The 14,369-nt window shown below is 47.9% G+C and overlaps 1 protein-coding gene and 1 pseudogene across 1 annotated transcript; one reads left to right on the top strand and one right to left on the bottom strand.

Annotated features, from left to right (window-relative positions):
- Window positions 1–2,872: 2,872 nt before the first annotated feature.
- On the top strand, window positions 2,873–3,509 carry LOC136548447 (uncharacterized; annotated as a pseudogene).
- An 8,014-nt stretch (window positions 3,510–11,523) lies between these two features.
- Window positions 11,524–12,341, bottom strand: LOC136551426 (uncharacterized). The gene is made up of 2 exons (XM_066542979.1): window positions 11,862–12,341; window positions 11,524–11,748 (listed from the first exon to the last, which is right to left on the bottom strand). The coding sequence occupies exons 1-2, from the start codon at window positions 12,337–12,339 to the stop codon at window positions 11,624–11,626; spliced, it is 603 nt and encodes a 200-aa protein (XP_066399076.1). The 5' UTR covers window positions 12,340–12,341; the 3' UTR covers window positions 11,524–11,623.
- Between the last annotated feature and the right edge of the window lie 2,028 nt (window positions 12,342–14,369).

Raw genomic sequence — 14,369 nt, 5'->3', positions numbered from 1 at the left:
CTAGAAATTCACTATCATCTAGGAAAAGCTAATGTAGTCATAGATGCTCTTAGTCGTAAGAGTTACTATCACACTTCGATCATTGAATCCGTACCACTGGAGCTCAAGGAAGAGATTGAAGATTTCCAGCTTGAGATACTACTGCATGGCTTGTTGTATGAGCTCCGCATATAGTATGATCTCATAGATCACATCTGGCAAGCTCAGAAAAATTGTGAAGAGATCGAATATCTTCGTGGTCTGATGAAACTAGGCTATAAGACCAACCACCATGAAGATGAACAAGGAACCATCTGGTTCAAGGACAGAATCTGTGTACCTTCTGATCTAGCACTACGAGAGGAAATTCTATCAGAAGCTCATGATTCTAAGTACCATATTCACCCTGGAGGTTCAAAGATGTATCAAGACTTGAAGAAACACTTTTGGTGGAAAGGCATGAAGACAGACATTGCGGGACATGTGGCACGATGTGACACCCGTAATAGAGTCAAGGCTGAACATCAAAGGCCTGTAGGATTGCTAAAGCCTCTTGACATTCCCGAGTGGAAGTGGGAGAGCATATCCATGGATTTCATAGTTGGATTGCCCCATTCGCAGAAAGGCAATGATTCCATCTGGGTGATTGTTGATCGTTTGACCAAGATTGCTCACTTTGTACCAATTAAGACCAAGACCGATGCTGAAAAATTAGCAGATCTATATGTTGAGCATATTCTTAGACTACATGGAGCTCCCTCTAGTATTGTATCTGATCATGGTCCTCAGTTTGTGTCCTGATTCTGGGAAGCTCTGCACAAGTCCATTGGAACCAAACTTGATTTCAGTACCGCTTATCACCCATAGATAGATGGATAGACAGAACGAGTAAATTAGATCTTAGAAGACATACTTCGCGCTAGTGTGCTGAATTATGGCTCTAATTGGGAGAAATGCCTACCCTATGTAGAGTTCTCTTACAACAACAGCTACCAAGCCAGTATCAAGATGACGCCATTTGAAGCTCTGTATGGCAGACCTTGTAAGACACCTTTGATGTGGTCTCAACCGGGGGAAAGATCGTTCTTTGACTCCGCTAAGATTCAAGATGCCGAAGAAGGAGTTGCTCAAGTGAAGGAGAATTTGAGAATTGCCCAAAGTCGATACAAGGGCTATGCTGACAAAAGAAGAAGAGAACTTGAGTTCAATGTGGGAGACTTCGTCTATCTCAAGGTATCCTCGCTATGTGGGACTGTTAGATTCCATGCGAAAGGAAAGCTAGCCCCTAGATTTGTTGGGCCATACAAGATCTACAAAAGGATTGGAAAGCTCGCCTACAAACTTGAGCTACCTGAGGAATTGGTGGGTGTACATCCCGTATTCCATGTCTCACAGCTACGCAAGTGTTTGAGAGAGCCTAATGAAGTAGTTCCAACTGATACACTTGACATCCAAGATACTCTTGAGTATAAAGAACATCCTATCAGAATTCTGGGCAGAGATACTAAAGAGACCCGAAGCAAAACTATTCCTATGTGCAAGATCCAATGGAGCAACCACACTGACAGAGAAGCAACATGAGAGAAAGAGTTTGACCTCCGGCTACAATATCCTTATCTCTTCGAAGAGTACATTACGCTTTAATCTCGGGGACGAGATTATGTTAAGGGGGTAGGACTATAACAACCCAAAAATCCACACACCAAAAATCACAACTACAAAATTTTTGTGTTAGCCCTATGTGATGTTGAGTGACACATGTAGAAGCCCAACCCTAGTTTTGGATTGGATGTGACCCAACTAGGTTAAGATCATAAGCATAGTTTGGTTTTATGCCACATGTATAATTAAACTCCTAAATAAATAAATCATGCATGCATCCTTAATCCCACTTGTGATTTGGATTCTCTTGCCTTATGTGATGTTTAACTAACTTACTTAATAGTTATGACAAACCCTAACCAAATTGGCCACAAATAAAAGAGAAAGGAAGGAAAAGAAGGAGGCAGCAGCTCAGCCCAGCCTACCTCGACTAGCCTAGCTAGCCCAGCCGAGCCTCGCCTACCCTTTCACGCGTACAGCCACTGATAAGTCGGGCTCGCTCGTTAGCCATCACGCGCCGCACGCAGCCACATCGCGCCAAGCACCTGACGACCCGACCCCGCTTGTCAACACAGTAGCGTCTTCTTCCCCTCGCCCATGAATTCTCCACCACGTGACCGGGGGCCGACCAGCATGGTAGGCGTGGGCCCAGGGTCACGCAAATCGCATGACCTTGTTCCCCTTGCACCACGCCCACGCTACCGCATGCGGGCTGTCGGATGCGCTACATGTATCACCACCGCCCGATCGCCGTCTGCCATTGGAGCCCTTGGAGCACGACTATAAAGCCAATGTCCGTGAGCCCTAACCCTCAGCCGTTCGCCGCCACCACTGGTGGCATAGCACCCCACCGTGTCAAACCGAGAGAGAGGGAGGAGGGAGAAGCAAGGAGGAGAAGGAAGCCGCTGCAGGGAGGACCTCACCGGAGCCAGGAGCACCGCCCCGATCGGCTACAGCAATGTAGCTGCTCAGCACAGCACTACATCACCTCATCACAGCCTCGCCTCACCACCACACCGGCATCCTACCGCCATGAACCCTACGGTGAGCTATCTTGCTGAGACCACATCCACTGCTACACAAACGATTATGCGCAGCGTTGCATTTTTGCACTCCGTGATGGTCACATATTTTTGCCCGCTGCAGTAGATGCCATGATTTACCGCGGCGGACATTTTTTATTTATCGTGGCGGGCACTTTAGCCCACCACGGTAAATCGATTTATTGTGGCGAACGTCTTAAGATGCCCGCTACGGTAAATAGGGCATTTACCGTGATGGACGTCTTAAGATGCTCGCCACGGTAAATCAATTTACCGTGGCGGGCGTCCTATAAGGCCCGTCACGTAAAATGCTGGCCCAATTTTGAGCCCAAATCAACCGATTTATTGGGCTTCATATAAAAGGGAGGTGTTAGGGTTTCACCCCACACGGACACGGACACGGCAGCCGCTGCTTTCAGGGTCAGGGTACTCCGCCTCCGCCGTCTCCATATGCAGGAAATCCTGCTCCTCACTGCCACCACCATCACCATCGCCAGGAGGAGGTCAGCATCCTATCTACTACTGCACCAGTTCTTGTAGTAGCTTCCGTTTGTAGCTTACTGTAGACTTCTATGCTAATATGCTGCAGGGTACCAGCAGCCGGGCTTTGCGGCGGATGCGGAGGGTTCCAGCGCTGGGCGTCACACCATCACTACTCTGAATCCTGCTACCCCTCCCGTCGTCGCGGAGGTCTGCTGGGTCCCGGACCCCTACCTGATGGTGCAGCAGCTCAGGGAGTTTGAGTCCCTGAACGACGAGCTGGTGGCGCTCAGGGTGCAGCTGCAGGAGTATGCGGAGGAGATCCACAACTGCAGCAAGGACGACATCAACGCCAGGACCGGGATGAACATGAACTGGCTCCTCGCTCTCCCGGCCAACGTTTGAGCCATGGCGGCGGCGGATCTAGTCGCGGCGGGGTCAGATCCAGTCGTGTGGATCGAGCGGCGTGCGACCGGGCAGCGCGCACGGGGCCGCGACAGCTAGGCGCGACGGCGGCGACCTCGTCCAAGGGCGACCAAGGCGACGGATCGAGGCTCCTCTTCGTCCACGGCGCGGGTCTGGCCTCCTCTTCGTCCACGGCCGCGGATCCGGTCAATCTGCGCTCCCTGGCCGTAGATCCGGCGAGGTCGTCCTCCCTGGCCACGGATCCGGTGAGGATGACCTCTCCGATGGCGGATACGGCGAGGAGGAGACCCCGGCGGCGGATCCAGTGATGTGAGGTGGCGCTGGTATTGGGCTAGGAACGGGCTCGTCGGTGGGCTCGAGAATGGGCTCACCGACGGGCTCCTAGGTTTTTTTTGTTTTTTTTAAACTATTAACCGCGGCGGGCATCCTAAAGAGCCCGCCGCGAGAAATCGGTTAACCGCGGCGAGCAAAGCTGTCCGCCGCGGTTAAGCCACGATTTACCATGGCCTCTAGGCCGCGGCGGACGGCTTTGCCCGCCGCGGGAAACTGAAAACGCCCGCCTCCAGTAAAGTTTGTGTAGTAGTGCTCCCTAGCCAAATGGAACATGCACCGCCATGATCGAACCGTGCTGGAGCTTCGAGCTCTGGCCTAGCCCAACTAGTTAGCTAGGGAGACCGCCATGGCCACACTTACCGAGACCCAAGACGCACCATGCGTGCTGCCATTAGCCAAAAGGAGGACCCCAGCCATGACGTTGTACATCAGAGTAGGAGCACACATGCACGGACACGCTCACCATGGCCGAGGGCACAACCATGGTGAGACCACCGCGTCTTCTACGCTGCGATAAAGGCAACATTGACACCCGACTGGCTCCGCCATGTCAAGAGAGACACCGCGCTCACCTTAGCCGAGGAAGAAGCCCACCAGAGCCCTTCGTTGCTGCACCGCACCTCGTCGGAGCGCCACCGCCTCTGCTTTGCCCCCATCACCGTGACCGGAGCCACTAGGAGTACCAGGAGCTCCTGCAACATGCCCACCAAGGCCATAGAAGCATCATGGAGCTCACACGCTCTTCCAACTGGGCTCTCGCTACCACTACAGCCCTGTCCATGTGCGCCGACAGACCCATGCCGCCGTTCACCGCGGCCAGAGCCCTAGGAAGCCCTAGCCATTGCCCTGACCCCACCATCGCAGTCGCCATGGCATGGGGAAGCTATTGCCTACCCTAATCGGAGGCTAGCGCCGCCGCGGAGGCTCACCGGCGAGCTCACCACCGGCGGGAGCACGCTGGGGAAGAAGAAGGGGATTTTTCCCTCGTCGACCACGACCACGTCGACCACATCCCGAGCCGCTCCACCAAGCTCCGACCATGACCTCGCCAACCACAACCATGTCCTGAGCAGCTCTGCCGAGCAGCTCCGACCACGACCTCACCGACCACATCTCGAGCCACTCCGCCGAGCTCCGACCACGACCTCGCCAACCACGACCATGTCCCGAGCAGCTCCGCCGAGCAGCTCCAACCACGACCTCGCCGACCACGACCACGCCGACCATGTCTCGAGCAGCTCCGCCGAGCAGCTCCGACCACGACCACGTCATGCACGTGAACCAAACCGTGGAAAGGAGTAAGTGGACCAAGTCCCTCATAGACCGGCTCTGCGGTCTATGGACCAACGTAGGCGGGTTCACCATGAACCGCGCCTCACTTACGCCCGTGGATCATGTCCCGTTAGTGGCCTAGTAAGACGACATGGCTGCACCAGCACGCGCCACATGGCAGGCAAAGCCCAGCCCATATCCAGGCACCAACCGGCCCAGTTTGGACCCGGCCTGTATTGACCATTGACCAGGTCAAACGTTGACCGTTGACCGGGGCCACATGCCAGTGACACCGCCATGCGGACCCCACCCATCAGTAGCTGATGACGTAGATAACATCATGCTGACATCAGCATGCCACATGGACCAGTCACAGCGTGACACGTGTCAGCCCAGGATTAATTCAGCCTTTTCTATTTTCAGAAATGATTAAAACTTCGGAAATTCATAACTAATTCATATGACCTCAGAAAAATACGAAACCAGGACCAAAATTCATCTAAAATCGAGCTTTACGCAATGAACCCATGTTTGAGTGCATTTGACTCTTTTGAATTTTCATTGCTTCTTTGTGCTATTCTATAGACGTCGCTAACGCGACTATAATTTGATCGTATGCAGATTCGGAGGGGAACCAGATGGATGAGGACCGAGAGTACCGTGAGGAGTACGAAGACGACTTCACTGAAGGTGCCACATCCCACCCAATCTTGTAGCACCTATTATGCATGGCTAATATAGAACTGCTATTGCTTTACTTACTATTATAATCATATAATGATAGGACTTGCATGGTAGTATGCTTACTTGATGGCCTTTACCTTGATGCAACCTTACCCCTGCATACCCTGCTATTAGGCTAGACACACGCTTACTGCTATATTTCATTAGTTACACTTCTACTACATTAATGCGTGGTGGAAACTGGGGTTATCTGGACTATGGGGAGAGTGCTACGTGTGTGACTTGGGTGTGTGGAGGGTGAGGGTTGTGTCGACCAAGTTAGAGTATACGATGAGCCTGGGGCAAGTCTTGCCATGGGGTGCTACTTGGGCACCCCTGGAATGGATACCTATGGTGGGTAAATAGTATATGAGGTGGTCCTGGGTGTGAACCTGTGATGGGAGGAGCCCGGGATGGAGGTGCTGTGGTGGCACGGTAAATGGAAAACCTGATGAAGACATTCTGGCTTGGTCATCCCTAAGGACTTACTAGTACTCAGATTCATCGGGAAGCCTTACGTACCACTCGCCCTATATGGTGCGGGACGGCCGGACTACTTGGTAGGATATTGCCACTACTGCTAGGTTGATAGCAGATAGTGTAAGGAGGTACGGGGCGCGGAGGATTTCCCCCACACCCTTTCAAGACTTCATGTTGACCTTGTGGACCCGGCTCATGAGTCATAGTTTCAGTTGCCCCAGACTAGACTTCGGTGTACCAGGGCTGAATGGTAGAGTGGCATTATCCTAGGCTAGCAAGCGGTCGGAATCAGCCCAGTTGACGACGGTCAGCGAAGAAGGCAGATCTTGTGGTTATGTAAAACGTCTGTAGAGTGTATGGTTGATCGATCGATACATGTGCCGACTTGTCAGCTATGGACCATTCCTAGGTTTCGCTTAAACTAGATAATGAGATGAGTCCTTCTCTTCTTCCCCCATGAGAGAGTGTTGGTCGTAGCCAGGGGCTACGGGCCTTGAGACAGTGCTGAGAGGGAGTTGGCCTGTCGACTGAGCGATGGTATGGTGTTGGTGGTATATCGATCCTAGGATCAAAACCTGGCTCTGGATGGAAATGGGGTGAAATGGGTGTGGGAATGGTGTTAAAACTTGACCAACTATTATTATATACTTGACACGCTAAGACATAGGAAACCCCAGCCTTATAGATTCCTTTTGATTATATCCAACTTGCATCCAATTTCCACAAAGCAAATGCTCATAGGGTGGGAGTGGCCAGTCTAAATTGTACTGATAAATTTTGGCACACAGGTTCTGCTGAGGAGTATAGCTCCGAAGAGTTTGACGGTTGAGGGGTTCGTGCCTACGCTCGAGTTTGGCGATCTTATCTTCAAGCTGTTCTGAATGAATGCTACTTTTTGATTCTGCCAATGCGGCGATGTAATAAATTATGTAATTCCACACTATTTGTACTCTAATATTATCGTTGTATGGATGTGGTATTCAACTAGAAATTTAGGTAATATGATCTACAACGGTCTTATTACACCTCGACGCTGTGGATTTCCCTTCGTGGAAATGAGGTCGCTTCATTGGAGCTCAATGCCCGTAACACTGAGCTAGAGAAGAGGAACAAACACCACCATCATCTAGGCCCCGGTGACTACTATGCCAAGGAAGAGCAATTTAGGAAGATGGACGAAGAGGCCGTAGTTGCTAGGAATATCGATGTGACGAATTTGAAGGTACGCTCAAGGAATTTGATATATGCGAGGAGTACAGAATCATCCGGCGGTAATCTTAAGTTTGATAAGCCGGAGACCCAAGCGGTAGTATGAAGGATACTGAAACATGCTGAAGACAAGGAGAAGGACTCATTCAATCCTTCTAGAGAGAGAGACGAGCTTAGCCTTGGCTTGGGAAACACGGAGCACACAGGCCAAACCAGGGGGCTAGGGAAAAGGACGACCTGAAAGCACAGATTTGAAGAGTATAGGCACATGTACAAGAAACATGGCAGAGACCAAAAGACTAATCTTGAGCTCCAAGTGAAGGCTCTAGTTGCGAAGGCGTTGGAGGAGCAAGGACTGTCTACAGAGCCACGGACATTAGTGACGCTGCCGAGAGAACTAGCAATAGTTGTCAGCCCTCCGAAAGTTCCTAGCAGCCAAGGTTCCACTGCAGCCACAACCCCCGTCGATCGTATATGGGAACCAACTAGTTGCACCTTGGTGTTTCTCAACGGTCGGCAGAACATTGTGATGGAGGTGGCAACGGATGTGGCACATCCTCCCGGTGGCTTACACCACAATAATAAGATACTGCAGCACTACACTAGGGTTGAGGTGCATACCGTGAAGCCCGAGTTCATGCAGTGGAGATAGACTACACAACTCCTAAGGGGCTGATGTTACTCGAAGACGTAATGGGGCAGTTCATCCTCTGGCACAAATGGGACATTATATTGACTGCTTCTTCACCGCCTCCCCCTCTCCCAAATTTGGAGCGAGTTGTTGAGGTCAGAGAGATATTTTCACCGTCTCGAGACCACCACATTCTTGAGATGCCACATTCTTCCCCGCCTCCTAGCGAGCCTGTGCCTTCTCCAGCTCGTACCGAGGAAGTGCATGATGAGATGCCACAGTCTTCTCAACAAGCATAGCCGATACATGAACAACGAGTGCCTCCTGAAGAAGGTGATGCACAAGAAGATGAGGATGTGCCTGAATGGGAACTTCAAAAGAAGCATCCAATCACCATAAGACCAGTTTATGTTCCGATGAAAGACGTCTTGTTAGTACACAAGTGGTATTCCCATGATCAGTTCAAGCCTGAGAACCAAGTTAAAAAAGTCACATCACGGGGTTCTGAGGAGGCCGTCACTAGCAAACTCCACCAAACAACAAAGCAGTATCCAAATGTTGATGCCATCAAATGGTCAAAGGATTGCCCAAAAACATATGAAAGAGGCAAGCCCTTCCTACCAAACCGGGACATCTAGCGCCTACCACTTGGAATGAGAAGGTTCCATGATTGGTACTTGCGTATTCTCTCAACGAGCATAGACCTCATACAAGCATGCTTCCCCACCGGCACATTTGGAAGTCCAGCTGGGAAAATTGTCTTTGACTTCAATAACATGCAGATATGTTTTCACCTCGGAGTAATGAAGATGAATCTAATTTGCACGTGGTGCCTATAAGTCCTTGTCCTCCCGATATGATATGAATGTAATCTTTGAATTTTGTTGTAACTAACCCACGCCGTGATTTGTAGAATGCAAATGCACATTATCAAATAAATGCCAAGTGTGAAATCCGGGTATATAGACCCTCAAGCTATAGCATAGACAAATTTTAATTACCCTAAACAGTGGCTACTGGATGCCAAAGAGTTAGCTGCTAGAAAGACTCTTCGGAAGAAAGAGCACATCCGTACGGCAAAACTAAGGGAAGAGTCCCTTAAGGTTGCGGCATACATTGCCTTGACTTTCAAAATTCTATAACAACACTCTACTGTATGGCTACCATACAACTTCGAGTAAGTTCAACTCTATACTTAAAGCTTTGTTCGATATATTTTATTCGATGCAAAAGAGCTTATCTAGTTCTATGATTAAATCCATGCAGCAACCACAGGATTTGTATAGGCGTCGTTGTCGAGAGGAGCATGGCCTGGGTCTTTGATTCAATAGATAGGGACCTGGTGACATACAAAGACTTCATATCGATTCTCAAGATGTATACATATCAACAATCCTTATTAGCTTATATGTTTGTATACATACTTGTAACGTTCACTTTTGGATACTAACAAGTTGTATTTGCTAAAATAATTCGAACAGGGCATTTAGGTTCTATGTCACTAAACATCACAGAAGGCATGATCCAGCAAGGAAGGAAAAGCTGGCTATAAAAACACTATGTGCGGTAAGTGTAACTTACTTCTTTAGTACTCCATTACATGGCTGTCAAAAGCATTACTTAATATTTTCATATGCAAAACACACAGTGCCCCAAGCAGAAGCCTGAGAGTGTACATTGTGGATACTATATATGTTCTATGATGAGTAACACCGGTGCCTACAGGAGACACCACTTAAGTGTAAGTTTGAACCTCTTCACCCCTAGTATAAAAACTTCGTACATGGTATGAAATACTAAACCGAAACTTGTTCTCTTGTAGTGGAAAGAAGAGAAAGAAATGAAAAGAGACTCATACAAGGATGACCAACTCTTAGAGCTCGTCGGTGACCTTTGCAACTTTATATTGGACCAGATTGTACACGTCAAAGGCACCTACCATGATCGAGAGTCTGACTTAGGTAGAAATCCTCAGTACCAACACCTTCGTGAGACTAAAAGGCTAGCTCTAGGACGTTGATAACAATGTGTATGGAATTTGACTTTGGTTTTACCTTGTGAATTATATCTATTTAATGATGGACTGTATATATTCTTGTGAATTGGACTTGTAATTGTAGTTTATATAATACTCTTGTGCTTGTAGTTTATATAATATTCTTGAGCGAACGCGGTTCAGAACGTTGGTCGTGGGACGTTCGGCGGGATTATCTCGCTTTCCTCGCTCACGTTGGTCACGGGGCGTTCGGCAATGCGAACGCTGGTCGCTGGGCGTTCTGCAACACGAACACTGGACGGAATACGCGGAAACAAACAGTGTTTCGGTCGAAATTGAATTGTAAATTTGAATTTTTTTTACAGAGAAATGTACTGTAGAGGCGGTTCTAGACTGAACCGCCCCTACAAATAGATATTATAGGGCCGGCTAGTACTATAGCCGCCTCTACAAATTAATTTGTACCATCCGCCCCTACGAGCCGATCCTACTAATCGATTTGTAGGGACAGCTGATAACACCAGCCGCCCCTACAAATCGATTTGTAGGGACGGCTGATAACACCAGTCGTCTCTACAAATCGATTTGTACGGGCAGTCAGGGAACCGTCCCTACAAATGCATGATTTGTAGAGACGGTTTGGTAGGAGCGGCTGGCCAAACCGCCCCTACAAATGATCTTGAGCCGTTCCTACAAATGATATATGTAGTAGTGTCCGAATTCACCTATAACCCGAGCTCTCATATGTGTTAGAACAACACGTATCTAGCCACGATATGGAGTTTGACCTCAACCAAACATTAGAACAGATGACACTATCATTATATTGCATAAATCTCAAAACTAGAAGTCATCTAGGTGACTGTATAGTAAATTGTTGGTTCTATTGCAATACTGGCATGTTTGCTATAAATCTTGAGAACAGTAACATATGTTACTATCCTAGTTGTCTGCACTCTGCAGACAGCCCTGCAAATAACGTATTCAATTATGTATCCTAAACCTATTTGACTCCCTGAAAGAGGTTGTAATGTATCCTCACAAATAGAAACTATGCAGAAGACAACGACCAGAAAGGCAGAAACTAGCTAGAGCACACACTCAGCTGAAGACGCACATGGAAATCTGCTACTGGCAGCAAATTTTGTTGTTCAGAATCATAAACTTATCGATTGTCGCTGTTATTATTTAATCATGGCCATCCTGCTGCCAAAAAAAAAGATGTGCATAGTTGATCAGATTAGAACTGACTATAGATTATACGACACCAATTTGCTAGCAGGAAGAAGGGCTGGTCCGGTGCAGTAGTGAGAGTTGTCTCACTGAGTCATCAGGTCGTGGGTTCGAAGCAGTCTCTCCGCAGATTTTACGGGGAAGGCTTGCCTTAGTTTTTTCCTTCACCAGACCCCACTCATGTGGGAGCCTCCGGCACTGGGTCTGTCCAATTTGCTAGCAGGAAGAGGCAAACTGATGAAAATAAAAATGCAGACCGTACCCCGACGGGGCTGGAGCTGGGGATGGCGATGGCATCAATGGTGAGGGACTCGGAAGGTCTATCGGCGGCACTCCATCCACTGTTCATCAGTTCAATCCATATTCTTCATCAGCCATCGTTAAGGCTAATCATGAGGCAGCAGCTAGGCTAGTAGCCTATTACTTGTACGTATAGAAAACTTATCTGACTTACTTAGGTTGCAGGCCGCGGCAAGTATATCGACACGTACGTCGTGGCCACACACCGAGAAGAGCTCCACCATGCGCATATGACGCATCGGCGCCGGCAGAAGCTGGCCGATGTCGCCGTTCACGACGTGGCACAGGCAGGTGACCGTGTCCAAGGTGAACATGGCGTTGAAACCGTCGCAGCAGGTGGCCTCGGGCGCGTACACGGTGGCGTTAGTGAGGAAGCCCGCGCACGGCATCATCCGCGCCAACCACGGCCGGCACTCCCTCGGCTGCGGCGGCAGCTGTGGAATGCCGCCGCCATCACCGTCACCGTCTGGGGCTGGGGACGGCGCCGCTCCTGGATCTGCGTTTGCCGCGGCGATGGCCCTGGCAAGGGCTCCTCCGCCGACTCTGCTCGCCGCAGATGGCTGCAGGATAACGGCGGCGAAGGCGACGAGCAAGGCGATCGTCAGCAGCGTGCACTTGTTGCGTGGAGCCATCGTAATCGATCGACGATGACGCGTGTGTGGAGGTTCTGTTATCGAGCACCGGTTTTATAGAGAGCGTGGTTATATATAACAACTTGATGGCCAAACTGCGGTCCACTTTAGTCAAGTGCCTATGGTGGGTCACAATCTTTTCATGTTAGGTTGGAACGTATTTTCGGGCGCTGGGTGTGCCTCAGCCTCAACCAGATCGTGGTTATCGAAAATCTGTTTTACTAAAAACGATGTGGAGCCGTTTTTAATTTAATCCGTATTTCTGGTTTTCTAGAAAATGAATTTATCTTATACAGGGGTTTGTTGGAAGATCCAAGTAAAGCTAGTTCCACAAAAACTAGTTCTAGTTAAACATTAGATTCAAACAACCCCTAGATACAACCGCTACTTCTACCACCACTAGTTCTCATCAACAAAAGTTTTCAATAATATGTGTCTAAAATAAAAAAAAAAGTAGGGCCACTTGAAGAACTTTATTATCACAAGCCGTGCCACATAGATGCAACCGCTAGCCACCCCATAGTTAGTTATTATCCTAGGCACCTACGTCACATCCAAATCCTCCAAAACAAAATCTTTATTGCCTTCTAGTATTTCTTATACGAAAATGATAACATAATATAAAATTTTGGTCAACCTCTTAGGCGGCGGGAGACCAGAGCGACCACATGGCCAGCATCCCTGGCACCCTAACATACAACTAGAACCTACTACCTCCGTCCACAAAAGAATACAATTATGGGATCCGTGCCGGTTAATGTAGTTCAAGTTTGACCAAATTTATAGTAAATACTATTAGCATTTATGTCTCCAAATAAATTTATCATGAAAATATATTCTATAATGAATCTAGTGGTATTTATTTTGCATCTTGAATGTTAGTACTTTTTTATATAAATTTAGTCAAAGTTTAAACTGTTCGACTCCTTGAAAGCGAGAATTGCATTCATTTGTGGACGGAGGTAGCATAAAATGTAATCTTCACTGTCTGCTCTACTTCTCTGTATTCTCATATCTAAAGATAGTGGTCACTGATTAATTAATTCTAATGAATGTCTTGGTGGCGGCAGTTGGGGCGACGATGGAATGTCGAAGAAAAACATCGTCACCCCATGAACCACATATCTTTACACATGGCTGCCTCTATTTTTCCAATCGCGGATACATAGGTAGTGAGGATGTTTGGAGCTAGAGGAGGAGGGTTTTCTTCATCCTACCCAAAACTAAAGATTGGGAGGTGGTTTTAGCAAACCGTTGGAGATGCTGTCAGTTACGAGCAAATATTAACAAACATAATGTATATACAGCTTCGAATATAACCACGCAAATCATAGTTTGTACCTTCACAAGTATTGTTACAATTGAATATATCATTTCATCTATATCTCTGACGGCCCTCCGCAATCTTAAGTGTGCTCAGATTGTGTCACTGTCACCAGTTTTTTTTAACACAGGAAGTGACTAGATAATAAATCAATCTAGGAATTCATCACCTCAAGGAATAAAGTAAGCTTCTAATAACTTTCTGGACACATGTTTCCTCCTAGAACGATAATCCACTTCGATATGCATCATTCAACATGACAATATTCTCTAATATTATTACATATTCACACCATATAAAACTTAGTTATTTGTGGACTTGTATCCCAACCACAAGCAACAGGGTCTGACGAACCCGCATATGGTTTCAACCGTTGCAGTAGCAAAAGTTTGTGCTCTTCTTCTATACTAGACCTTGACATTGTAGACCGTTTGTGTGCACTCCAAGAGACAAGATTGGATCACAAGAAAATTGAAAAATAACTAATAGATGTTATGTAATCTAGAGGTCCTACCCAATTGGCATACACTAGAATGGAATTCTAGATGCAGTCAAAACTGATTTGTAGAGGCGGATATGCCAACCAACTATGTACAAAGGCCTCTAGAAATCAAGCATTTCTAGCATCCATCTGTAGCAATTGATTTCTAGATGCAGGACAAAACATGAGCCAGTTTAAAAATCGATTTCCAGTGACAAGTGACAT

The sequence above is a fragment of the Miscanthus floridulus genome, chromosome 4, assembly GCF_019320115.1.
Source record: "Miscanthus floridulus cultivar M001 chromosome 4, ASM1932011v1, whole genome shotgun sequence".
Lineage (NCBI taxonomy): Eukaryota > Viridiplantae > Streptophyta > Magnoliopsida > Poales > Poaceae > Miscanthus > Miscanthus floridulus.
Note: the sequence above shows the minus strand (reverse complement) of the source record. Positions and strands in the feature narration are given on the sequence as shown.